This window comes from Aptenodytes forsteri, unplaced genomic scaffold (assembly GCF_000699145.1).
Source record: "Aptenodytes forsteri isolate BGI_AS27 unplaced genomic scaffold, ASM69914v1 Scaffold172, whole genome shotgun sequence".
Lineage (NCBI taxonomy): Eukaryota > Metazoa > Chordata > Aves > Sphenisciformes > Spheniscidae > Aptenodytes > Aptenodytes forsteri.
The window spans coordinates 3978110-4003349 of NW_008795018.1; the positions used below are offsets into that span (position 1 = coordinate 3978110).

At 35.7% G+C, this 25240-nt stretch overlaps 1 protein-coding gene across 1 annotated transcript in view; it reads left to right on the forward strand.

Moving 5' to 3' along the window:
* Positions 1 to 24582, forward strand: part of PCDH17 (protocadherin 17) — an 87627-nt gene extending 63045 nt beyond the window's left edge. Inside the window, exon 5 of the mRNA XM_009275651.1 lies at positions 23900 to 24582. Within this exon, the coding sequence (XP_009273926.1) occupies positions 23900 to 24582 (683 nt within the window). The remainder of the gene's footprint in view (positions 1 to 23899) is intronic.
* Positions 24583 to 25240: the final 658 nt, after the last annotated feature.

A 25240-nucleotide genomic window follows, 5' to 3' on the forward strand; every position in this document is an offset into this window, starting at 1 on the left:
ATGTTGAATAAAGATTGAAAATAAGAAAATGAGACTGTTGGAAAAAAAAAAGTAGTTGTGGTTGCTCTCAGCTAGACATTTTTTGGCAAGACTTTTAGACAGCAATCTATTTCTCAAATTCATTGCCCATTTCTGCAAGATTAATGTAAAACAAAATGTTTCTTTTTAAGTCTGATCAGTTGAACAATTATACAGCTCCAATAATCCCCAAGTCAGTCTTTCAGAAAGCAGCTGAATGTTTCCTCAAGCAGTTTCATAAATTAGATTAAATGAATATGATATCAGGTCAGAAACCATATAAGCTCTTTCCATGGGAAGTTGTTGACAGCTTATGTAATTAGTTGGTTTTTTTCATGCTTTGCAAATATCCAAATAATCCATACAAGATACATATTTCACAATCTTCATGGAATAAATGCCTCTAAACTATACTTGTGCGTTTTTCTCTCCCCTTTTCTCACACTTGTGCCACGCTTTAAAGCAAACTGAACTATCATTTTTTAAGAATGTCTCAATTTTTTTCTCCACTTAGTTGATATTTTCTGGCACTGGTTTTGAATGCGTTATGCAATTGCTGTCAGGATAGAGCTATCTAAAAAAGGGGGCTGAAACTACATGCAGAGTTACTACACAAAATCGTTTGCATCACCACTACACTGTACACTCCCTTTTACCCTGAGTAGATTATTTACCTGAATGGGAGTTATTCCTGAATACACTCTGCAGTGGCCCTTAACTAAAAGAATTGTGTGCTTTAATGCAACTGCTACTGCACTTTTTCAAAGATGGCTATTCACAGGGTTAAGATAAAATCAGAGACCATTTTGGGAGAGGGATTCAGATGTGAAATGAATCCTTTACCCAAAGTTTTAATTTTCTTCTTGTTAACTAAAAATATTTTATTTTTCAAGCATTCCCGACTTTGCTTTCCTTTGCTATCCTCACCCTACATACCATCACAAGTAGACTTCAGTCTGTTGAACTGCTTCTTTCAGGTGAGCAAATACTTCATCTGCTAGCTGTCTTCTCTTGTGATCCAAAATTTACATGTGAGATTATAAAGCTGTGCGGGGTTTGTTTTTTGAAAAGTCGCAGCTTAAAAAGTCACAGCTCAGAACTCGATAGACTGTGTTATTTCTTGAAGAGCTTACAAGTAATTTAATGAAGAAACCTCATATTTGTATGCATTTTGTATTCAAAGGATTTGGACAGAAATTTTCTCTGAAAAAAATATTCAAAATTATATCACTGTCTTATTCTATTTGCTTTGGTCCTGATAGAGCTTCTAGAAGAAAATATGCTATTTGGAAGAAGTATAGATGTGAAAAAAATGACCATGTGAACTTGTATTACTTCAGGTGTGTGGTGTGTGCATGCAGGTTTTCCAGATACATTCTTATTACAGATCCTTACTGTAATTGCAAGTGAATAGCAGTAGCTCAATGTTATAGCACGTTTAATACTGCAACTGCGCCATTACCACCAATCTCTATAGGACAGCACGGTTCATGGGTACCAGCGGGTTGATGAATCTGTCTGTGGAATCAGAACAAATCTTTCTTATGATTCATTTTTTGCCACAGATAAGCCATAAAACGAAGACAGCAGATTGATGGGGGTTTAGTTTTTCTGCTCTTGTTTTAAACAGTAGATGTAGAACAGGTTCTTCTATTTTATAGCCTGAAGCTGAACTGTTAACATAAAAGATGGATGGACTTAATACCTGAGAGCTGGGCAGAAGAATTTCTTCCCACTTTTTTTAGAGCAGATTAAACACTGCACAATACAGCTCATTACTAGCTAGTGTAAATTTATTGAAAAGGCAGTTTTTGCTAAAGCATGAAATACTTTGTCTTATTATTACCTGCTTTACTGTAAGACACAGATTTCAGCTGAGAATGAAAAAGTTTTTCATGTACAATCTGCCTGTCCATATTGTGAGAATTTCTATACCTAACCAAAAATATAAGGCTTGAAACATTATTTCTGCTTTTTGCCTGTGTGAGTGCATGTGACTGACTTCGTGTCTCACTTGGTGTCATGCAACTGCAGTCAGTATACAATTATGAGAGTATTAAATCTGTACTTCATGAGGAAAAAAACCAGAACTGATTACAATATGCAAATTAAAATAACCAAAAGTGATAACCATTCAGGTTTTGTTCAGCTTTGGAGATTAATTCTGTGGTTTTCTTTTAGTTCTGGATATCTTTATTCAATGAAAAAATAAAATTGTGGACACTTCAGAAAACCGTACATCAACTATCAAAAGAGCATTGTATTACACATTTTGAAGAAGGAACAGCAGAAGAGAAACATGAACAGAAAAACAGAAAAACAAGATGAGAAACAAAAGACTGAAGAATAAAAAAAAAGAGAAAATAAAAATAATTATTATGTAATATATTTTTTTTCACATATTTGGCAATAGTTTATATTTCATGAAAACAAACATACTTTTCAGAAGGTATTTCTCATGTTGATCACTACAGATATACATATATATTTCTAAAAGGAGATCCTCTAGATGTGCATAGGATAAAAAGTCCCACTGTCTTCATTTCAGCTCACCTCCGTTTGAATAAAACCCTGGAGGTGTGGAACAACTTAAGTTAGTTCTTAGCTAGAGTCCAGTTTTGGACATCTTTTAAAATTAATCACATTTCTTTTTCCCACAAAGCAATATAATTCTTAATTTTGAATTATGAAAGTAGTTACAGTTACGTAATTTTGCTATATATTTATGACAGAACCAATACTGGCAAAACAATCTTCAAGTAAAGATGTTGTGCTGAAATGCATTCTGGTTTAGAGCTTACTGGAAAAAAAACCCCTTCTTTTGTGTTACATAACTTTTTTTTCCAGTTTTGCTTAATACCAATTTAAAGGAAAAAAAAAAAGACAAACAAAGCAAGCCACACCTAATACATCTGAGCTTAACCACAACCATTTTAATAAGCTAAAAGTTAAGCTTGAAGGGATTTGTGACTTAGTGAGGAAAAGAAACTGTTTTAGAAGGTGAACTGGGAGCTTTTTATAATCACTGATTTTTTTTTTTTTTTTTTTTTAATAGTATTTTGCCTTTCAGCAAAGCAGGTATATAACAGACATTCCCTCTTACTGCATGTTTGCCAACATGTATTTTGTGCACACTTGTAAATTTTTATTTGTGCTTTGAATTCTTCAGAATGACCTATTGAAAAATGTTCTATTTTAAAAGATTTTTTCCTACTTATGTAGAAAATGGCATGCTTAAGCTCACTAGGTTTAAAGTTTGTTCACCTGAAAGTTTATATTCATACATTTCCCTTCCTTGTGTGAACTGATCTCGGATACTACTTAAAACTTTATCCAAATGAGTGATATTTATTGTGGGGTGAAGGTTTATAATATAATGCATGCTGGAGAATGGTAAGTCTAAACTTGCAATTCTGACTTAGAGAAACAGTTCTCAGCAGAAGTATTTCCTCAGCTTTTGGCTTTTTTTCCCCCTTATCTTTATATTTTGATCTGATAGAAATATGTTGGTCTCTTATGGTTAATTTTGTCCTGTAATCTCTTGAAACGTCTCCTTTCTTGTCCTTTGCTCCAAGTGTGAGAGTACAGAAGCTAATCTTCTCATTTTTTTAAAGTAGCAATAGGAGATCTTTTTCCTTATGGAAGGGGTAGGAATATAAGCAAGTTAACTTAAATTAGTTCTTTCTTGACTGGTGTAGGATGATATGGTTTTCATTAATCATGTGTGAGTGTGTTGTATGATGTAACACAGCTGGGCACAACAAGCTGGAGTGTGTCTTCGAAGAAATTTCAAAGCAGCTTTCTTGAAAATTTCTGTGAAAGGAACAGCACGTTTTTGTAGCAAGACTGATTAATCAAAATAAGACTTTCCTAAGACAGAAACAAAAAGAATCCAATTAGATGTCAGTTCTGCAGCTCTGTTCATAATCACTGCCAAAATTCTGTGCAAAGTGTCTCATTATAGAAGACTGTATTTAGGGTAGGGAACCAAGTATTTTCAAGTATCTCTGCCTAAAGATGGTAATCTACATCTATATTTAGATATTTGGAGTGCAATTTTGGTCCACATTCACACACCTAATTAGCAATGGGTTTCAGATCAACTGTAAATATCTTCATTAGCATGCACATGGTGTTGACTCTCTTAAGTAGGTCTCCATGTACTATAATGGGAAGTTAGACACCTATCTGGCATATGGACACCTTCCTTGGAGGCACGCAAGTATCAGAATCTGGGGCTATGTCCCACTCAGTTAGGTGTAAGTAGTAACTAAGGTGTAGTTCCTTAGTTAGGTGTAAATGTATGTACCTGTCTGTGTGAACAGCACAAAGCAGTACTGCATGCTGAGTGGAAGTGTCTGAGTTAGTTCAGTGTCAGAATCAACCTGGACACATTAGTGAATCTTTTAATCAGGCTAATCTGCTTCTGAACGAGAAGTCATTTAAACATATTTTACATTGATTTGGCCAGAAAGTGGTATTTGAAAAACCTAACCAATAAGTAGCTTATTGTAGTATTCAAGATCTCCTAGGTGCCTTCCAGATATTCAAGAAAAAAAAAAAATCCTATGTAGGGAGATCAGTCTTTCAACAACAGTTATGGAAAAAAGAATTTGATCTGTAGATAAATTTTCAGGTTTTTCTAGAAATAACTCCATGAAATTGCAATCTGTGTCTGCCTGTTTCCCTGATTGCCCATAACTTCTGAACCAGTATCTGTCCAAGGACACAGGCCTCAAAAATAAGTTTCCACTAATTTTGTGGATATAGACAACTGTAATAGACTATGTAAGTTCTCAATATAAGTGAAAAACTGATGTCACAAATTATTAGACACCGAAGACTCTTGACTGAAGAAAGTCATTAACAATGCCTCAGTTACCGAAAAAGCTTCAAGCAGACTGTGCCTTCCAAGACACGTTAGTCAATAATAATACAAAAATTTGCAGAAAATAAGCTTTAATTAGTTCCATTGCTCATGGAACTATGTGTTATTATTAGCATATTATCTTTGTAGACAGTGCAACAGAAACAGGTCTAGTGAACAGAATGAAACACAGGGAGACCAACAGCCCTGTGGAGAAGCTCAAGGAGGACAAAACTGTCATGACCAGGAATATTAGTGGTACAAAGATGATGGAAGGCCAGTGAATGCGCAAAACTATTCAGAGCTTTGAAAAAGTTTGAATTTCTGTTGGTGGCAGATGGAAAGTCAGAAGATGGAATTCTCAGTGAAATGAAACTCCAAAAATCAGGGACAAGCAATCTGATTTCTGAGGCTCTTGAGAGTCTGGCAAGACATTTGATTTGCAAATACGGAAAGAATATACATGCTTTTAATGCCGGGGGGAGTTATCTTTTTCTTTCCCTTCTCATATTCTTTAAGAAGACAATTTCTATTTAGAAGAATAAATTAGAGAAAACTAATAGCTCCTCAGCTTCTCCTGATCTGCTCCGAGGTCCATTTCACTGAGCGATGGATTCTGCATGCCTCTGGGAGGTCTCCGTAAGAGAAAGGGAAAACGCAAACACCACCAGCATGTTTTGAGAATGCTACAGATTTTGCTCTGTGCATGAGATAAGCAGGTGGTTCTTGATATAATTATTAATTACTCACAATTATCACCAATTGTATTTATGGGACAGGATACACGTCTATGATAGAATAAGATTACAATATATGTCCTTTCTAATGCTTTATAGCATCTTGTTAAATTATCCTCTATTTGTGATTCTTTACCTGCTTTTACTCCAGTATCTCTAAAGCTGCTTGTTAAGAGAAAACATTTTAACAGATGTCCTTGTGCTCTGGGATGAATGCATTATGGATATAGAATTGTCTTCACACTTCTTACAATAACCTCTTTTCACCTCTTCATGCAGTGAACACCTCCAGCTTGTTGTCACTGCACTTGATTGCAGCGTAGGAGGTTTACAGGGTCAAAGCTAGTCTTGTATCTTTTGTTCTGTCATGGAAGTCTTGCGAGCTTTACTCTCATATTTTAAATTTTAACATGGCTTTTTTGTACTTTTATAATTCTTAATAGGGTAATTAAGTATTTTTCATACATTTGTGTAACAAATGTATGAAAATCTATGTATTGTAGACACAGCTTTGTCTCTATAATATAGATTCAACAATATCCTTGTGAATGTTTATGTTTATGTATGTATATGAAGGTGATCTCTGACAAAGTGTCAGTGCGATATGATAAATTGCTTTTGTCCTGTAACTTTGCCAGACTCACCCACCTCCAATCCACTAGTCTCTTTTGTCAGGATTGGTTCTACAATTCCAAACCTATATGTACGTCAGAGAGATGCAATTAAAAAATAAAAATAAATTGTCAGATAATTACCTTGCAAAATTTTTGGCAAGGTTGAATTTTCACGATGAAATTAATGCCTGCACTAATAGCAGCTTTTCTGTCACTATTATATACCCTAGTTCAGGAAGATGATTCATTCATGTTTGTTTTTAATCATGTGTGGTCCCACTGAAAATGAAGGAAATTGTATATTCTTTCTGAAAGCCTAGAAAGCCTATAAAAGTGAAAGATTAAAATATATACTGTAAACAGTTGAACAACAAATTTGATAGAACTTAACCTAATGAGCACCCAGCACACCTGAAAACACTGAAAGAAGACACAGAATAAATAAGAAGTTTTAAAATAATTTTGTCTTTTTCCTGTTCCAAACACTTGACAATTCCCATAATTTTGGTGGTTAGAGAGAGGCTTTAGACAGGCAAAAGAAATCTTAAATTTGGCTATTACTACATTTTAAGATAATCACATGGCATGAGTTAAGGATTTTATCTATATTACAGATCTGTTCTCGGGAGGCTTTACATTCCCCACTGCAGCCTTTGATAATTCAATTAGTCTCTCAAAAAGTTGGGAGTAGCTGATAAATTCACTTTAATGTTAAATAAAGTACCCCAGCAGGTTTCTCTTAATATGATTGCTTCTGAGGGAGCTTAGCTCTAGAGGTGATACCTCCCAAACGCAACTTTCTGCAAGGAATATGTGGGCCTTTGCAGCAGATTAAAAGAACTGTCTGTATCAACGTAGCTTCTCACCATTAATAAAGTTACTTCAGATCATGACAGCGATCTCATTCACTCGGATGGCTGTCCATCTAGTTTGTTTCTCTTAATATGATTGCTTCTGAGGGAGCTTAGCTCTAGAGGTGATACCTCCCAAACGCAACTTTCTGCAAGGAATATGTGGGCCTTTGCAGCAGATTAAAAGAACTGTCTGTATCAACGTAGCTTCTCACCATTAATAAAGTTACTTCAGATCATGACAGCGATCTCATTCACTCGGATGGCTGTCCATCTAGTTTAATTTATTTTAATTGGCAGCCTTAGGTCCCTCCATGGAACAGATTCCATGAATATGATGAATGATCCCAAGAACAGAGAATGTCATTAAACAAGCTGAATTTAACCCTTCCCTTTAAATGTTGTCTTTTGGGATTCCCAAATCCTATTGGCAGACACTGATTGCTGAATAATAAGTAGGAGGGGATTAGCTAGATCTGCATTGACTGTGTCTTTGGAGAATGCTAACAATAATGCCAGTTCTGTTTGTCTACCTCTAGGAAATGAACAAAGAATATGTTAGACACAAAAGATGAACAACAGGATTTAATGTGGTAAATAGGTGCATGTCCCTGCAGAAATCAGATAGCAAAGCAGAGAGAAAAATCTTAACAAGAAAATGCTGCTTACTACTTACAAACAGTTGGACTTAATAGGCAGATAGTCATTGACCTTCTGTACAGGATTACAGTTTTGCTAGAAGGAAGACTTGAATTTTAGATGTATTCATCCATGTCATCAAAGATACATGTTGTCATCATGGTTAGAGTAGGCTAACTGTGACACTGAAAACTTACAGAAAATGCTGTATTTTCCTCTCCAAAGGTAGAAAATAAAGTGACGAAATATACATATCCCTCTCTGTGTGAAATGCTTTATTATGTATTTTTACTCCACTTTGATTTCCTGTTTGAAATTAAATAGGCAATTATATTCAAGGATAACATTTGCTGATTGTTTTATAAAACAGATTCTCGCAGTAAGCAAAATAAATATATTAATTTAGATATAATTTTTTTCAAAGAAAGACTGCAAACAAATTAATTTCTAATGAATTAATCCTAGGAAACTTTAGGGAAGACATTTTACGTAAACATTTAGATTTAATATATGTTTTCTTCTCTTTTGTTTTTTGACTTGAAAATGAGTTTTACATAATAACTTCTTTTTATTCAGTGGCTAACCTATTACAGAATTGCCCTTTCTTTTCCCGTGTTAGTTTTATATTTTTTCGTATAAATTTTTATTATCATTATTTTCTTTTGAATAGACCTTAGCTTTTTTCTACCGAAAAGCATGTGCTCTAAAACAAGCTCCAAGATATGTTGTATCCCAATATATGCTGTGAATATTAGCCTTACTACTCTGTCCAGTATGGGTCTGAAATACTTCTTGAAGTTATGCAGGTGCAATGAAATGCGGATGAAAATGTTGAAGGCCGTTTGTAACATCAAGCTGCAATTGAATTTATCTGTATATCATGTAGACCAGTAGGCTGTAGTGGCTAAATGTATCTGTGGTAATATATCACAGGAACATTTGATAATGCAGGTGCACTCTACAGGATTACCGTCATCGGTTTTCCACTTGTTTATGTTTAAAGAAAAATTAACTGCTAAATAAGTGTGTCAGCTTTTCAGAGGACTGTGGCTGATGTTTTATGAACAAAGTTATTGACAGTTGTTTATCACCCCAGTCTGACTCTCTGAGAAATACCGATTCAACATTGTTGAATCAAAAAGCACATGCCAAATTTAAACTGAGAATTTATTTAAAGAAGGAATATTTGGGTTGATGTTGAAAGCCACAGACTTAATGAATGGAAGAGCTCAGTCCTACTCAACCTTTTAAACAAGAATTTTGAGGTCAGAATTTTTTCTGAGAATGGAATCAGTGACTGGTGGGAATTCCAGGTATGCTGCTCTATATCAATAAATTTTATTTTGTCCTTGGAAAGGAGAGAAGTGACATACTATGATTTACTTTTGGGCATCTCAGATGACTTAAAGTCTGACTCCAAAATCCACGGCTAGCAATTCTGTACTCTCAGGACAGGCAGGCAGGCATGAAAAAGCTGGTACATAAACATGGGCTATGATTCATGAAGCTTCCTTCCTTTTATTTTCCTAGTTAAGCAAAAGCTAAACGTATGCTTTGGTAATATTTGCAGAAGATCTGTAGGTTTGAACTGTAGATGAAAGGGAAAGTTGGAATTTAGAATCTTTGCAAAGTATCCAGTACTCTGCAGTGTTTAGGATTCAGCTAGATCTGTGAGCCAACAGAGCCTGGGCTGCAAAAGCAAGCTATGGCTGGACAAAAGAGTTGGCAAGAAAGACGTTGCTCTCATCTGCCTCTGACTCTAAATTCCAGCAGGAGCTAGGATGATGTTCTGGTCATACCTAAGGTGCCAACATGCTCTTTAGACGAAGTATAGTTGATCAGCCGATCTGGATTTCTCTTGCTAAATTTCTGGAAATAAAATAAAATAAAATAAAATAAAGGCCACTTCACACCATGTCAAACACCTTGCTTGTGTAAATGTGGCAGCACCTATACATCAGCAAAGCCACTCCCTGCTACAGTTCTGACAAAAACTTAGTTGGAGCCAGAGCTGCAGCTACAAGAAGGGAGTGGATCAGCTACAATTTGCCTCAATGAAGAGCCGCAGATCCCAATGTGTTCCCTCAGGTATTCAAAATGCAGCACTTTGACACAAATTTTAGTTGTGTAAAAAATGTAGTAGCTTGATATAAGCATGGTAGCACAGTATTAAGGGAGAAGGAAAGTTGCTTTACTTTTGCAAGAAAATAGCTCAGTGGAAAAATACCAGGAATCTTGATCTGACTAGATACTGAATGACTGTTCTGTGGAAATCCCAGAAGTTATATATGCATGTAATCAGTATGTTATTAGTTTGCAAGGGGACAATTTTCCTACCAATGGGAGGACAATGTGCATTAGGAGCACATCTTAGAAAAGGGGATGCATCATGCTGAGTTACACACCTAAATCCCACCTACATTAAATTAGGGAATATTGGACCCTTACACTCAAAACAGACAATTTTCTGAGTGCTGAAAAGCCTAAGACAGCTGATAGGAAAAGCCAGACCAATGGGTATGTATCTCTAATACAGAGGTAGATAACTTCAGGACATCAACTCCATGCACACTCGGTGAAGGTACGTAGGCCTATCTGGGAAGTGGTTTAGATCTGGAGCCTATCACTGACATTCTGAATGGCTCTTTGAATCCATCCTTCTCCATTGCCTCTAGAGACAGCATGAAAATTCTAACCTAATTTTAATTGTCAGAAATTAGATTATGTGGCTATCTCTGTTTCTTGAATGAAATTATTCTTTCTTTCATAGCTGCTGTTAGGCGTCTGATGAAACTAATATTCAGCATCTGAGTCTACTTCCTGTGGTTTTTTTTCCAGTCTTTTGATTGACAAGAACTCTCCCTTAAATAGCAGATTAGATGGAAGCTCTCTCTGGTTTGCTTCCCTGTTGAATGATAATAAAGCTTAAACAGGAGGGGTGAAAAAACTATGGCTTGTCTTCCTGCTCACTAGGATCTAGTGGACATGGTGGGAGGAAATCAGGCTCTTCAGAAGACCTCAGCTGTAGGCATACCTTTTCCCTGAATCCTAAATAGACTTAGGCAGGTACAGTTGCCTTAGGAAAGACTATGCTTTATAGTCTTGCTCAAAGAAATAAATCTTGGTAAAAGAAGCGCCTTGAGCATATTTCATTTTTGCTATCATGAATGAAGTCACATGTCAAATTACTGGTATTTTTTTATCTTACTTTACAGGAAGAACTCATTTCTGTGTGTTTTCCCAATTAGAAGCCTTTTTTTTTTACTTTGCTGGGAGGTTTTGAGATAAACATTGACATGAAGGTTAAAATAACTTCAAAAGGCCTTCAATTTAGTATTAGTTCTACACAGCTACCTCCATCTTTTAGAGTATTACTGTTCTGCATGGTATGCCTAACCAAAGAACAAGATTTGCCATGCTCTTTGATCTTTTAAAAATATATTGAAATCTGAAATCAAGTGCTTTGCCTGAGTCTTGACTTTGCTGGCAACAGTGAGCTGAATAATATTCTAACATGTAGAGTCCCCCTAATGTCACCTAAAAGAAAGAAATGACATCTTCAGAATCGGTCCAGCTATGTCTGGCAAATAATTAAATGCTCTGAAGTCTGATGTGGATAAAAAAGGGAGGATCAACAAGCAAGAAAGGAAAAAAAAAAAAAAAAGGAGAATAAATGGAAAAAGGAATTCCAGCTAAAACAAACCCACTTGATTAAGAGGCTGTACAAAGTGCCAAATGTCACGCTAAGAAAAGAGCGTAATCTCTATTTAAAGTTATTCAGAGGGCAGAGCTAAAACATTTTGCTGATAGCCATAGTGCAGAGCTCTTTGCATACCTTGGAATAATGCAAAAATAATTCTACAAAAATCACATATAACCTTTCATTTATTTCTTTTGCATTGACCATCTAGGTTAGAGGTTTTTTACATAGTAATACTAGGGACAATTAAGTCTGTTTAACACAGAGACAGATGCCAGATGTATGCATGTAACAGTTACAGAGGAAGCATATGCATAGTATCAACTCTACAAATAGTCGGGCTCCCTAGGCACTCGACAGTTTTGAAGCTAAGGGAGGGAATGTTTTTATGTTATAACATTTTCCCTTGGTGGTAGCAAATTAGCTGCCTTGTATCCATCTTCAGCTGGAACTGCAGAGAGTCACTTGAGAGCTTACAAATAAGTTTAGAGCTCTGCTAAACTGTTTCTTAGATACCTGAGAAGTGGGATACATACCATGCGTATGCTGTAACAGGTGGACTTAAAAAAAAAAAGTTAGATTTTTGTTTCCTGTAAGACAATTTTTTCTTACCATAATTCCTTACAGAATTTGTTCAAGGTCAGACTGAGCCTTGCTTTCAGATATGGTGCTTCACACACAATTTTTGTCTCCTTGGGAATTAAAGCAATTCTTTTTCTTAAAGAAAAACAAAACAAAGCTACGGTTTCATTAGGAAACCCAGAGGCTGGCTGTTTTTGAAAAACCATGCAGTAGATATTTGGGCTCAGTTTTCTCTGCTTCCCATTATCTGTGATACTAAGAATTCAAGCCAATAATAACTGTGCAGGTCTCTTGCCCTTTTCTTTCCAATAAAACAAAAAGGCTGGGAGGAGGGGAACCCATTAAAATCAAGTCATGGTGGAAAGCATACATGAAACTCTAAATCAAGTAAATTTTATAGTGATAAGTTCTAGTAAATGAAAAGGTCTCTTTAAATACCCTGAGAAAGTTGATCATGATGCATGTCTAGAATAGGTTTTACTGCATTTTATAGCATGTCTGCCCCATTTCTAGGGGTGTAGTATGTTCATCACTTCTACAGAGTAAAGATTTTCTTAAAGAAAGTCAATAGATTGACAGTGACTGACATATTCTGAATCCTTCAGCAGGTTTAAAGGTAGCAGCTGCATCTTTTACTTGCTTTGCCAAAACAGTGTTCAACTTATCTAATGCCTCACTCTTGGATTTCCTTTGTAGGGTGTTCAGATAAGTAAACTGAGGGCACAGCTAAAAGAAACTACCCTGACTGCACCTTACTCGGCAGTGATGTTTGCAACTAGCTTTTAAGTCTATCTCCAGGACTAAAATACACATTTTATAAGAACATGGCTCAGATGAGGGGTTGCTACAGACTAGAAAAATAGCTTCTAACAGTTAGCAGGCTTAAAAAGTGAAGATATTAGTGAAAACAATGAACACATAATGGCAACATTTTTAGAAATATTTCCCAAATTACCAATTTTTCTTAAAGATATGTTTTGTCACGTCACAGTACTCCGACATCAATACAAAAGTTGAAGCTATAACAAATGCAAAGATGACAAGTAAAAAGGTGACTCTCAGTTGAGCAGCTCAGCTGCTGCAAATACAGGTAACTAGCAGGAGAGATTTTCTGTATTAGTGTTGTTAATATCTATAATCTCCTCAATCCTTGAAATACAAGAAAGTGATCTGGAACTTATGGTTCTTGATGAAGGATCTGAGGAAAAGAAGATGTGAGTATTCTGAAGTCATCTTCAGTAAGTGTCTTGCAGAAATTCATTTACAGTTCATGGAAAACCTGAAAATATGGTACTGACTTTATTTACAAGTACAATTCTTTTTGCCAAACTAGTTATATTTAGAGAGTCAGATTTGAAAAAGGCATCCTTAATTATTCTTTCTGATTGATCTAATTGGAGCACTCTCCAGGCAGAAAGCTAAGTAGGATAGCATTATGAAACTCAAATTCCTAAGAGAATGGGGGTGTTTCATAAATTGGCATAAGGGTAATCCCATTCTGCAAATCTCTTTTGAAGGTGGTAATAAAACACAACACCAGCAATCTGCTAAACAATAGTCTAGGGCACCATCTAATCAAACAATAATGAATATGTTACTTATCATAGCATAGAGGAGGCTCTATATGACGCTCTTAAATAATTTCTTTTTTCCTAAGAAGAGATTTCTGTATCTGTATGTCCAAGTGAGAGTTCCTTAAGATGCCTGGACAACTTCAGGGTTATTTTGAGAGCAACATCATGAAAAGTGTTCTTCCTCCTGTTCTGTCAGATGCATTGTACCTCCCATGAAGTCCAAAGTATATGACCCGTATACGACATCAACCTTTTGAAGCAGAGAATGATACCCAGTGGGCTTTTCCATCTATCAGTATAAACCAGACATGGTCTGTAAAGGAGATTTTGAATGTAAAGCCAGGCATGCTGGCAGGAATGTGGAGGAAACTACTCTATTTCACCAAAGTAGCCAGATTTTGGTTGGTTCAGCATCCATATAGCCTTTAGTCATTTTTGTGAGGCTTTGTAAAGGAAAACAGTTAGTATTTGAAAAGCTTTACTGCATTGATTCTGTTTTGGACAAAATCATGCTCCTACACAGAACCTGACAGACTTCCATTCAAGAGAGTCTACCTATAGTCAGGATGCAAACAGAGCTATCAAAAGGACATAGAAACAGATTTCTTCAGAAGCCTGTCATGTCTCTCTCCTCTGTGGCACCCTCATCAGTCAATGTCTGTAAACAAGTTGTCATATCTAAATTTGAGACAAGCTTACAAAGCAAAAAGCTTGGTGCCTTCTAATTAAAGATTTGTATACTGAGATAATTGGCAGCCGGTGAGGAAGGATCAGTGGTGTAATGTATAGCTAATAGTTGGTAGCTTGACGGTGTGACAGATGGGGATAGCTTCTTTAAATTATGGAGCTTTTATATTGGTATTTTCAGGAAATGTCAACAGCATGATTATATTTTCATTAATGTTGTCTTTCTTTTCCATTCATTGCTTTTGGTAGTCATAATCACTTGTTACCTCTTGTCTCTAACTGTACAATCTACTAATAATTGTATAGGATGCCTCACAATGGACCTGGTTAATGACTAGATTCCTAAACATTGCCACAGTACAATATACAGTGTTAGTATTTACTAAATATTAGAAATTAGATATGGAAATTATTGATATTATAATTATGACTATCACAATAAAGTTAGTAAAAAAGAATGTGAATATCACACAAATTCTGCAAGTGATTACACAAATTCAGTTAAGTTTTGGATTTAAGAGTCATTGCATTTCTAGGTGCCAGTATTGAAACAATCCCACTGTAAAATCTGTGGAACTGCCTTGATCAAGAGTAGGAAAATGTGTTATATTAAAAATGTTCTTTCTAATAGATCCACAAACCTGTTCTCTTCTAATAATTACTGCAGTTTTGTTTCTCTTCTTTTCCAGGAAACAGCTTTTGGGCTCTACAACAAAGATTTACTGTTTAAAACTATGAATTTGTCAGATTGTTAACATTTCCCTGTAGCTTCTCAGCTAAGTGCAGGGCTGGCATAGCTAGCCCTTGTACTTTTCCTCCCTGCAGCCCTGGGCTAGGAAGAGTTTTTTATGGTGGGATGGGGAAGAGGCCAAAATATCCTTTCATGACTGTCATATGGCCTTTTTACTGCAAATTAGAGTAGGTGCCAGTCTGACTTACGGGCAAACGTTAGAAACCAAAACTGGGTGTCTATTCTCAGCCTTCCTTTCTCTTCTGATAGGAAGAAATGAGACACCCTTTTTACTAGTCAGACATTTTCAGTTCACTGCCAACTATAAACTTCTGTGTTTGTACCTTTGAGAAGCACAGTAAAAAATTTCGAGGGCCATGAGCGTGCCTGGGCCACAGTTAGAAATTGTTTTTCTGCTGTGGAAGTTTTGATGTTGCTGTGAATTTTGGAAGCAGAGTCTATCCCTGTCTGTGACTCACAGGTCTGATTTGCCTCCAGAACAGCAAGGCAGAGGCCAAAGACCCATTGTTGGGATCTGTGGACCAGCCCGCTGTGAGGATGGAAAATTTTCAGGTAACAGAAATGTTTTCTTGCTTTTACACTGTCTTTAAATAAAAATATGTGATTGCCATTAAATCATAAGCATGAATTTAAAGCATACTTCCATAAGAAAAATGTTAAATGTTCTGTAGTGCTCCATGTAATCCTGAAATATTCCTCTAATATTTATGGTTTGGGACAAATGTGAACTAGAAATAAATCCATAGGCCCACTATCTTTTTATAGCTTTTGAATTGTTTTATGCCATGTCAATATAAAAAAAAAAGTATTCTCTTTATCCTGTGTCCAGAAAACAAACAAATAAACAAAAAAAACACAAACAAAAATCCAACAACCAACAACGGGGAAACTGTGTAAGGTTTATAGACCTCAGAAGCTTGTAGTTATAATATCAGGAAAAGACCATGAGATCTAAGAGGTTTAAAAAAGTGGCAGTCCATTCTCATTTTACTGCCAGTCATTTTGCTAATCTGAGCTACATAATTGCTTTGCCTAACTGAAAGGAGCCTTTAAACAGACAAGCCAATATAAATACTCAGATTGGAGACAGCTCTGTTTAATAACAGCAAGCATGTGTATAGAAGTATTTGTTTACCTCTGCTCATTTATGTCAAAATCAATTGTAATTAAACAGGAACCCAACCACAGAAGTAGTACTTTAGCTGATTGTTCTCATCAGAAGTGTCATATAGCCCCAGTGTTTACGACATGTCAAAGCAGCCCATTATTTTTCTCCTGTAATAAATACCTACTTATAGTCTTTTCAGTTCTTTAGTAAAGGCAATTGCCTGTCTCAGAGAAGTAAGACACCATTTCATATAAGTTCTGGGAGGTTTTCTGGTCATATTACAGGAATTACTGAAGTTCTGAAAGGCAGAGTTATTTATATTCTCAATTAGACATTAGATGCCATTTATTGTCAATTTTTACACATATGTACAGAAACTATGGATCTTTCATATCTATTCAAGGTATTAAAATATATAAAACATACTTTATGTTATTAGTCTAAAGCAAATACTGGTGGGGTTTTTTTTACACAGTGTTTTTGTGGTTAGACCAGAGAAATGTAAGCTACAGAGGATTTTACACCTTTTTTAATTATTGAATGAATTCTAAATGGAAATACTTTCAATAATGAACACAAATTCACAACATCAAGGGTGAAATGAATCTACCTTGTAGGGAAGTCAGTGTGAACTCCATGCATGCATTCAAAGGCAGATCTTTCCCTTTGTAATGTGAAACAAGGGTCAGAAAACATGTACATTACTGTTCAGTCTGTAATGCAATGAAGAATAGAGCATTTCAAGAGTGAAGGTAGATCGTATCAGCAGTGTGAAACTGCATGCTTCAAAAAGAAGACAACATACATTTTAGAATGGGTCCTCCAATGTATTTTTCATTTGGAGCTGTTAGTTGATAGTTATTCCAGTCAACTGAGTCAGCCAGTGAGCCATCCCTGACAATTAATGATTATTTTTTCACTTCCATATTTATAGAAAAGAAGAAAATAAAAAAGGTCAATTAGAAGGAGGTGTTCATGCCATAGTAAAAACTACGAGTCACCTGTTGAAAGAGGAAAAAAGAGTAAATAAGTAAGATATCTGAAAGATAGGCTAGCATTTCCTAGGACAATAAAAAGTAACAAAAGCTACTGACATCTTAAAATATTCAGAGTTATTCACGTACTTATCTAGCCATATTCTTATTTAGCCTTCATTGATGAACATATGGTAATACAAAGCTACATTTTTTAATATTTTGTGAGTAAAAAGTTCTTAGAAAAGAATGCACTTGAAGGACCATTTACCAGGTCAAATCTTAGAAATTATAATGATCCAAACCCTGCCTACCTTGTTCAAGTTCAAATACAATTTGATAACATCATTTATAGATTTTGGGAGGAATATGACTGTCTAGGTCTAGGTCTAGGTCTAGATATATGTCCAGGCTTGTGTATAGGGGAAATCATATTTTAAATATATGTGTATATACATATATTTATATACATATATTTACATGCATATATACATATATATAAAACCATATATGTATATGTGCATATACATATATTTAAAGTCTGATTTCCCCTATACACGAGCCTGGACATTTACTATTACATTATATGGAGTACTTTGATACAGAGTAAATAGTGGTGTTCATCTTATAAACATATTACATGAAATGTTTCTTGAAAATGTTTGTGTGCTGATGTTTTAGGTACACAGATTGTTTACTTTTCATTTGCTTTTCTGCTTTGTGTGTGTATGTTTAATTTAAATAATTAAGGTCCAATTAAATTAGAAAAAATATTGTATTTATTAACTTGGTTTGGCTACATTGAGTCACTGTTTAAAAAAAATAATTCTTAAGTTTCTTCTTTGTTATCATTATGCAAATTTCATATAATTAGTGAGTCAAACTAAGATATCGTATTTTTAGCCATAGAAAAGAGCCAACTATCTAAAGCATTAATTAATTAACTTTATAGTGCAATATGTTTAGGGTGAAATCAGTACCCATATTTAATTCTGTTCACAATATTTATGAGGAAAACATAGGAAATTAAAGATAGTGCAATAAAAGCATCTTTTGCTTTAAGTTTGCTACAGAAGGCAGATGTTAAATATAGCTTCTCTGGTCATATAGAATAAAATATGTAAGATATGTCTTATGGTGCACCAAAATACATACCTTGCATTGCATTTTATATGTTGCCAACATAACTTTCATCCTACACCATCTTAAATTTCTATCCAGTATACATCATCTATCTTGGTGACTGTTGTTTCCAGATAGTTTGTTTCCTTTTCTTTCTACGGCTGATAATTTAGCAGTTCTATTTTAGTGTATGTTCTCCCCTAAGTGCATAAAGCACTTCTGACTGTTTACCCTTAGAGCTCCAGAGAATTAGGAAAACCTCTAGGCTGCTTCTGTTTATTGTACACACTTGCATTGTTAGGGGTTTATTTTCAACAGGAGGGAGACAAGTATAGAGATAAAGACCGATGGTGCATATCACTCTACCAGCACGTCTTGCTGTACAGCACAGTGTATGACCTATTTTACATATATATATTTATATATTTACCTTTAAATTGATTCTGTTTTCTCATATGTACTAATTTGGCCCTTGGTGGTGATAGTTCACTTTGTGTTTATAGTTTCTGCTGCTAGTACAAAAGTGCCTGTTCGATTTTCTTCACTGTCTGCTAGCTGTAGCAGTCAAAATTATAGGCTAATAGTGAGACGAGCAGCTTATAATGTATGATAATCAATACTCAAAATCCATTTCCTATGATGTGACATAAAAAAGTGAAGTGAAAAGACACAGATTTTCAAGACTAGAGCACCAAAGCTCATGCAATGCAGGTGGTTTTCACTTCAAGGTCATTCAGTATTTGTTTCTTCTTCTTTTTTGGCTTCATATTTAATTCAGTCACTGTTTAGATGCTCAGGGAGCAGAAATGGAAAGTTAGTCGATACTGTAAGTATGAATGCAAGTATAAAAACTGCTTTAGTAAATGCAGGAAATGAGAAGGGGAAAGAAGATATAGCATGCAATATATATAACATATATATGCTATATGATATATATCTCTCTTACTTAGAGATTGCCAGCAAACTTTGTATTTTTATTGGCAGTAATGAATAATGTAAATACTGTGTAAGAGTTATCCTCATACCCAGTGTATACGTACGCACATGCACAAGAGCTAAGAATTTAAAATCTTAGAACATAACTTGGTTATAACAAAATTAACCTAATCAGTCTTGAAAATCTCAAAGCATAGTTTTTGGCACAATACTGAATACCTAGTGTAGTTAACTTATTTCCAGTGGCTGAGAACTTCTCCGATCTTTACCTTTCATCTAAAGTTTGTTCATTTCAATCTCAGTTCAGGCAATAATTTTATTTTTTTTTTTAAACAAATACAGTTCAGTCAAGTTTTAGAATAAAAGACAGTGTCGAAATAGAATTTTCTAGTTGTATATTTCATATGCATATATATATGTTGTCAATGTAGATAGCAGAGAATTGTATATAAATATATGAACATTTATTTAATGTATTTTAAGATAATATGACACAGAACTACTACCTGAAAGGCAGGAAGACTTTCCCTTCCACAGATGGTCTTTTTTGGTTTAATGAAATTGGCTGTAATGTATTGAAATCTTACCAGTTGTGTTCACTGATGGTCTCCCAGTCCGTTATGAGCTCTTGACACATTAAATATGGTTAGAAAGTTTTACAGGAAGTTCTATTTTTTTTTCTGTAAGAAAGAAAGGAGCAAAGAGGAGTCCTACTTTGATGGAATAATTGAAAAGAGAGAGAGCAGCAGAGAGAAGTGTTGGTCCATTGATTGTGCAGCTCTGAGCATTATATGGTAGTTAACATGCAGCATGTATTTATTTTCATCTTTTGTTAAAAAGGGAACAAAATTATTTACAAAAATGTATACAAAAGATAGTTAAGTTTACAGAATAAAACAGTTAGTTGGAAAACTGATTAATTGCTTAGGGAAACCTTTAAAAATGCCAGAAAATGTTTACTCAGCATTGTCATGAATTCCATATAAGAGAAACATAATTTTAGATATGGTTAGAGAAAATCCTAAACAAAGCACCTATTATTTCTCCTTACCATATAGGTTCACTTTTAAAGCTAGAGGCTGATCTTGCCGCAAATCTACTCTGTAGGATTAGGAGGAAGAGAAAAAGAACAGATTAATTAATAGTAAGCATTTGCAAAACCTAAAGTTCTAGAATTAACATTGAAAGGGTTGGGCTTGGGGCATTTTTAGTTTGTTTATTTCTGTCAGATTTCTGTGATAAAACAAATCAAACCTGGCTAGTATTAACTATTGCCCATCCTATGCTAGAGCTTGGTACCTTCCTCTCCAACGCTCTTGCTCCATGTGTCTTTTAAAATATATTGATTTGGTTTGTTTTGAGGAGTTTTATGTTTTCCTTTTGAGAGAGAGAGAGAGAGAGAGAGAAAGAGAAAGAGAGAGAGTAGCAGTTTCATCTGGCTGTTTTAAGCAGCAGCTCTTTGATGCTGTAGAAGCTCTGGAAAACTAGATACAGAGAACCTTAGTGGAGGTGAACTAATGGGTAGAATGAGGTGTATAGCAATGTCCTTTATTTGTATGGCTCCCTTTTCGTCAAGCAATTGTCACCACATATGTTGTCTCTATGGTTGTGCATACCGATGTCATCTCATTTCAGTGAAGTAAAATCAAACACCACAAACTTAAATCACTTCCTTAAAGTCTTCTCAATTCTGTCACGGTGTTACAGTCCCGGTTTTGGGGTTGTCTTTTACTCTTACTTTTCATCATGATAATTCTAATTATTATGGTACACTAAAATCAGTGTGCAGCTTACTTTTCCTTGGAGGTCATAGAATCATAGAATGGTTTGGGTCGGAAGGGACCCTGAAAGATCATCTACTCCAACTGCCCTGCCATGGGCAGGAATATCTTTCACTAGATCCGGTTGCTCAAAGCCCTGTCCAACCTGGTTTTGAAATCTTCCAAGGATGGGGCATCCACAACAGGTTCTCTGGGGAACCTGTTCCAGTGTCTCAGCACCCTCACATTAGAGTTTCTTCCTCATGTACAATCTAAATCTACCCTCTTTCAGTTTATGCAGCCCAGGATACAATTGGCTTTCTGGGCTGCAAGCACACATTGCCAGCTCACGACCAATTTTTCATCCACCAGGATCCCCAAGTCCTTCTCCACAGTGCTGCTTTCAATCCATCCATCCCCCAGCCTGTATTAATACTGGTGATTTCCCCGACCCAGGTGCAGGACCTTGCACTTGGTCTTGTTGAACTTCATGAGGTTCATATGAGCTCACTCCTCAAGCCTGTCAAGGCCTCTCTGGATGGCATCTCTTTCCTCTAGCGAATCAACTGTACCACTCAGCTTGGTGTCATCTGCAAACTTACTGAGGGTGCACTCAATCCTACTGTCTATGTCATTGATGCAGATATTAAATAATGTTGGTCCCAGTGTGGACCCTTGAGGGACACTACTTGTTACTGGTTTCCACTTGGACACTAAGCCATTGACTGCAACTCTTTGCATGCGGCCAGCCAGCCAGTTCCTTATCCATCTAGCAGTCTATCTATCAAACCTGTATCTCTCCAATTTAGCAGCAAGAATATTGTGGGGGACTGTATCAAAGGCCTTACAGAAGTCCAGGTAGATGACATCCATAGCTCTTCCCTTGTCCACTGATGCAGTCACTCCATCGTAGAAGGCCATTAGATTAGTCAGGCACAATTTGCCCTTGGTGAAGCCACGGTGTCTGTCTCTAATCACCTCCCTGTCTTCCATATGTTTTGATATATCTTCCAGGAAGATCTGTTCCATGATCTTACCTGGCACAGACGTGAGGCTGACTCACCTCTATGAATTTTATATTTAAAGCCTTTCTGTTACATTCTTTTCCTCAAAAATCACTCTCTGTTCTCCTCTCCCTGTACCTCATTCTCTCTTGCTTTTGATATTTTTTTAGGGCTTACATCAGTCTAAGATTTTAAACTCTTCAAGGAAGGAGAACATATACAGAATGACACTTTTTCACAGAACTGTACCATTAACAAATATCAGTTCTGAGTAAATTATCTCACCCTGATTTAACTGATCATTGTGACATAACACAATTTTATTTAAATTAAAGTCACATTTATTCATGTCTTTTTAGAAATGTGAACAGTCAAAGCTGTTTACACTATTGGATTCTCATAGATCACCTTTGGTGTTTCTTCTGTCTCAGGTTTCTTCATGTCTTTAGAAATGTGAACAGTCAAAGCTGTTTACACTATTGGATTCTCATAGATCACCTTAGGTATATTTCTGTCTCAGGTTTCTGCAGTGCAACTGTCCATGAATCTGGTGGTGATAATATAAGATTACTAAGAATCTATTTTCTAATTTAGAAAGATGATCATCACTTAAATTTTCCCTATCTTTGGGTCAACAAGTTTGTTCTGCTTTTCTGAAGACCTGTTGCACATGTCTCTGTGTGTGTTTCATCCTTACATTTAAAGGTATACTCATAGTTTTTTGTCAAACTGAAATTCAAGGCATTTTGTAAATACTAAATTCCTCAAATAAAATGAATATTTGAACCCATCTGCCCATTTTCTGGAAGAAAACGCTTAATAGCTAAAGACCAATGTATAGCTGATTGAAACCTAGAATAATCCTAAAAGGATTTATTCTATCAGTAGTGACTAGAGAGTACTGAGAAGAAGAAGAAAGCAACTTGGATCAGAGTTGTGTTTTTCTAAAATTTTTCCTTATCCCTGACGTTGGGTTAGAGTCATGTGTATAATTATAAAATGGTAAATGGTGACCCAAACATATTCTATTAGTATAAAATGACAGACAAGCTAAGGTTTTTAAAGCAGAAAGTTTTCTTTATGTTTTTGAATTGTAGAACAGGAGGTATCAAAATTTATGTTCTAAAAATGTAGTGAATAAAAAAATCTGATTTAACTATATTCTTTGAAAGAAATAAGAATATAGAAATCCTATCCGAAAACATTATCAGTTCAAATAGTGTGTCATGGTTTGTCATTCTTCCAAATTGTATGTATTGAGCAAATCCATTTTCACTTACTTGTACCAAAACAAAAAAGGGGAAAACTGATTACATGATCCATACTCATGTCTAATAAAATTGCAATATGCACTTTTTGACAAGCTTATATTTAATGCATACTGATGGAAAATTCTAGTTCTCGGTTCTTAGCAGGAAAAATAAGCTTTTTAAGAAAACCTTTTTATTTTGTGACTGTCACACAACATAACAATTATAAATGAAATGGAGGTGACAAAAATGAAAAAACAGCTTGCTGATTTTTATGAAGTGTTTGTATTTCCAGAAAGGCAGTCATTTCTCAGTTATTTGATTTGAAAAAAATAATCCTGATAATGCCTTTGAGTTCCTTAAGTACTGTTCACTCTTTTCTAGGATGAGTTTTACAGAACAAAGCCTAACAGATTTCTACAGCAGATTAGTTTACAGATGAAGCTCAATTCCACTGAGAATGATTCTCTAATGACCCTTTTATACTTCCATTGGGCTGTGTGAATGCTTTAATATGTAGAGAACAGAGTTAAATAAATCTATTGTCTCAACTAACAGGTTTATGCAATCCTTCTGAAATATTTTAATTATAGCTTCTTCTTTTTCTCCATAATTAAGAAACCAGGTGTCAAGTAAGCCCATGACGTGTTGATCATAACCTATCCATTAGTTTAAAGAAATCCACTTATAATTAGAGTTTTTTCTCTTTCTCCTTTGTTTTACAGAGCAAGAAGAATGTGTTAACTGCACAGATGAATGCAGAGTGCTTGGTCATTCTGACAGGTGTTGGATGCCACAGTTCCCTGCAGACAGTCAGGCTGAGAATGCAGATTATCGCACAAATCTCTTTGTACCCACAGTTGAAGCTAATGTTGAGACTGAGACATACGAAACTGTGAATCCCACCGGGAAAAAGACTTTTTGTACATTTGGGAAAGACAAGAGAGAGCACACTATTCTCATTGCCAATGTTAAACCTTACTTAAAAGCCAAACGTGCCCTGAGTCCTCTGCTTCAGGAGGTTCCCTCAGCATCGAGCAGCCCAACCAAGACATGCATTGAGCCTTGCACCTCAACAAAAGGACCACTGGATGGTTGTGAAGTGAAATCAGGAGCCTTGGCTGAACCAAGCAGCCAGTACTTGTCAACTGACAGTCAGTATCTATCGCCTAGTAAACAGTCAAAAGACACTCCCTTCATTGCATCAGATCAGATGGCTAGGGCCTTTGCAGATGTGCATTCCCGAGTGAGCCGAGACTCGAGTGAGATGGACTCTGTTCTGGAGCAGTTAGACCGTTCAGCCCGGGATCTAGGCAGGGAGTCGGTGGATGCCGAGGAAGTTGTGAGAGAAATAGACAAGCTCTTGCAGGACTGTCGGGGAAGCGACCCTGTGGCCGTCAGAAAGTGAGGGGGAAAATAAGGACAGGCTGGCAGTTACATTCCTCTTCTGCTGATTAAACGTAAATAAATAAATTAATTTTGTGACTGTCACACAACATAACAATTATAAATGAAATGGAGGTGACAAAAATGAAAAAACAGCTTGCTGATTTTTATGAAGTGTTTGTATTTCCAGAAAGGCAGTCATTTCTCAGTTATTTGATTTGAAAAAAATAATCCTGATAATGCCTTTGAGTTCCTTAAGTACTGTTCACTCTTTTCTAGGATGAGTTTTACAGAACAAAGCCTAACAGATTTCTACAGCAGATTAGTTTACAGATGAAGCTCAATTCCACTGAGAATGATTCTCTAATGACCCTTTTATACTTCCATTGGGCTGTGTGAATGCTTTAATATGTAGAGAACAGAGTTAAATAAATCTATTGTCTCAACTAACAGGTTTATGCAATCCTTCTGAAATATTTTAATTATAGCTTCTTCTTTTTCTCCATAATTAAGAAACCAGGTGTCAAGTAAGCCCATGACGTGTTGATCATAACCTATCCATTAGTTTAAAGAAATCCACTTATAATTAGAGTTTTTTCTCTTTCTCCTTTGTTTTACAGAGCAAGAAGAATGTGTTAACTGCACAGATGAATGCAGAGTGCTTGGTCATTCTGACAGGT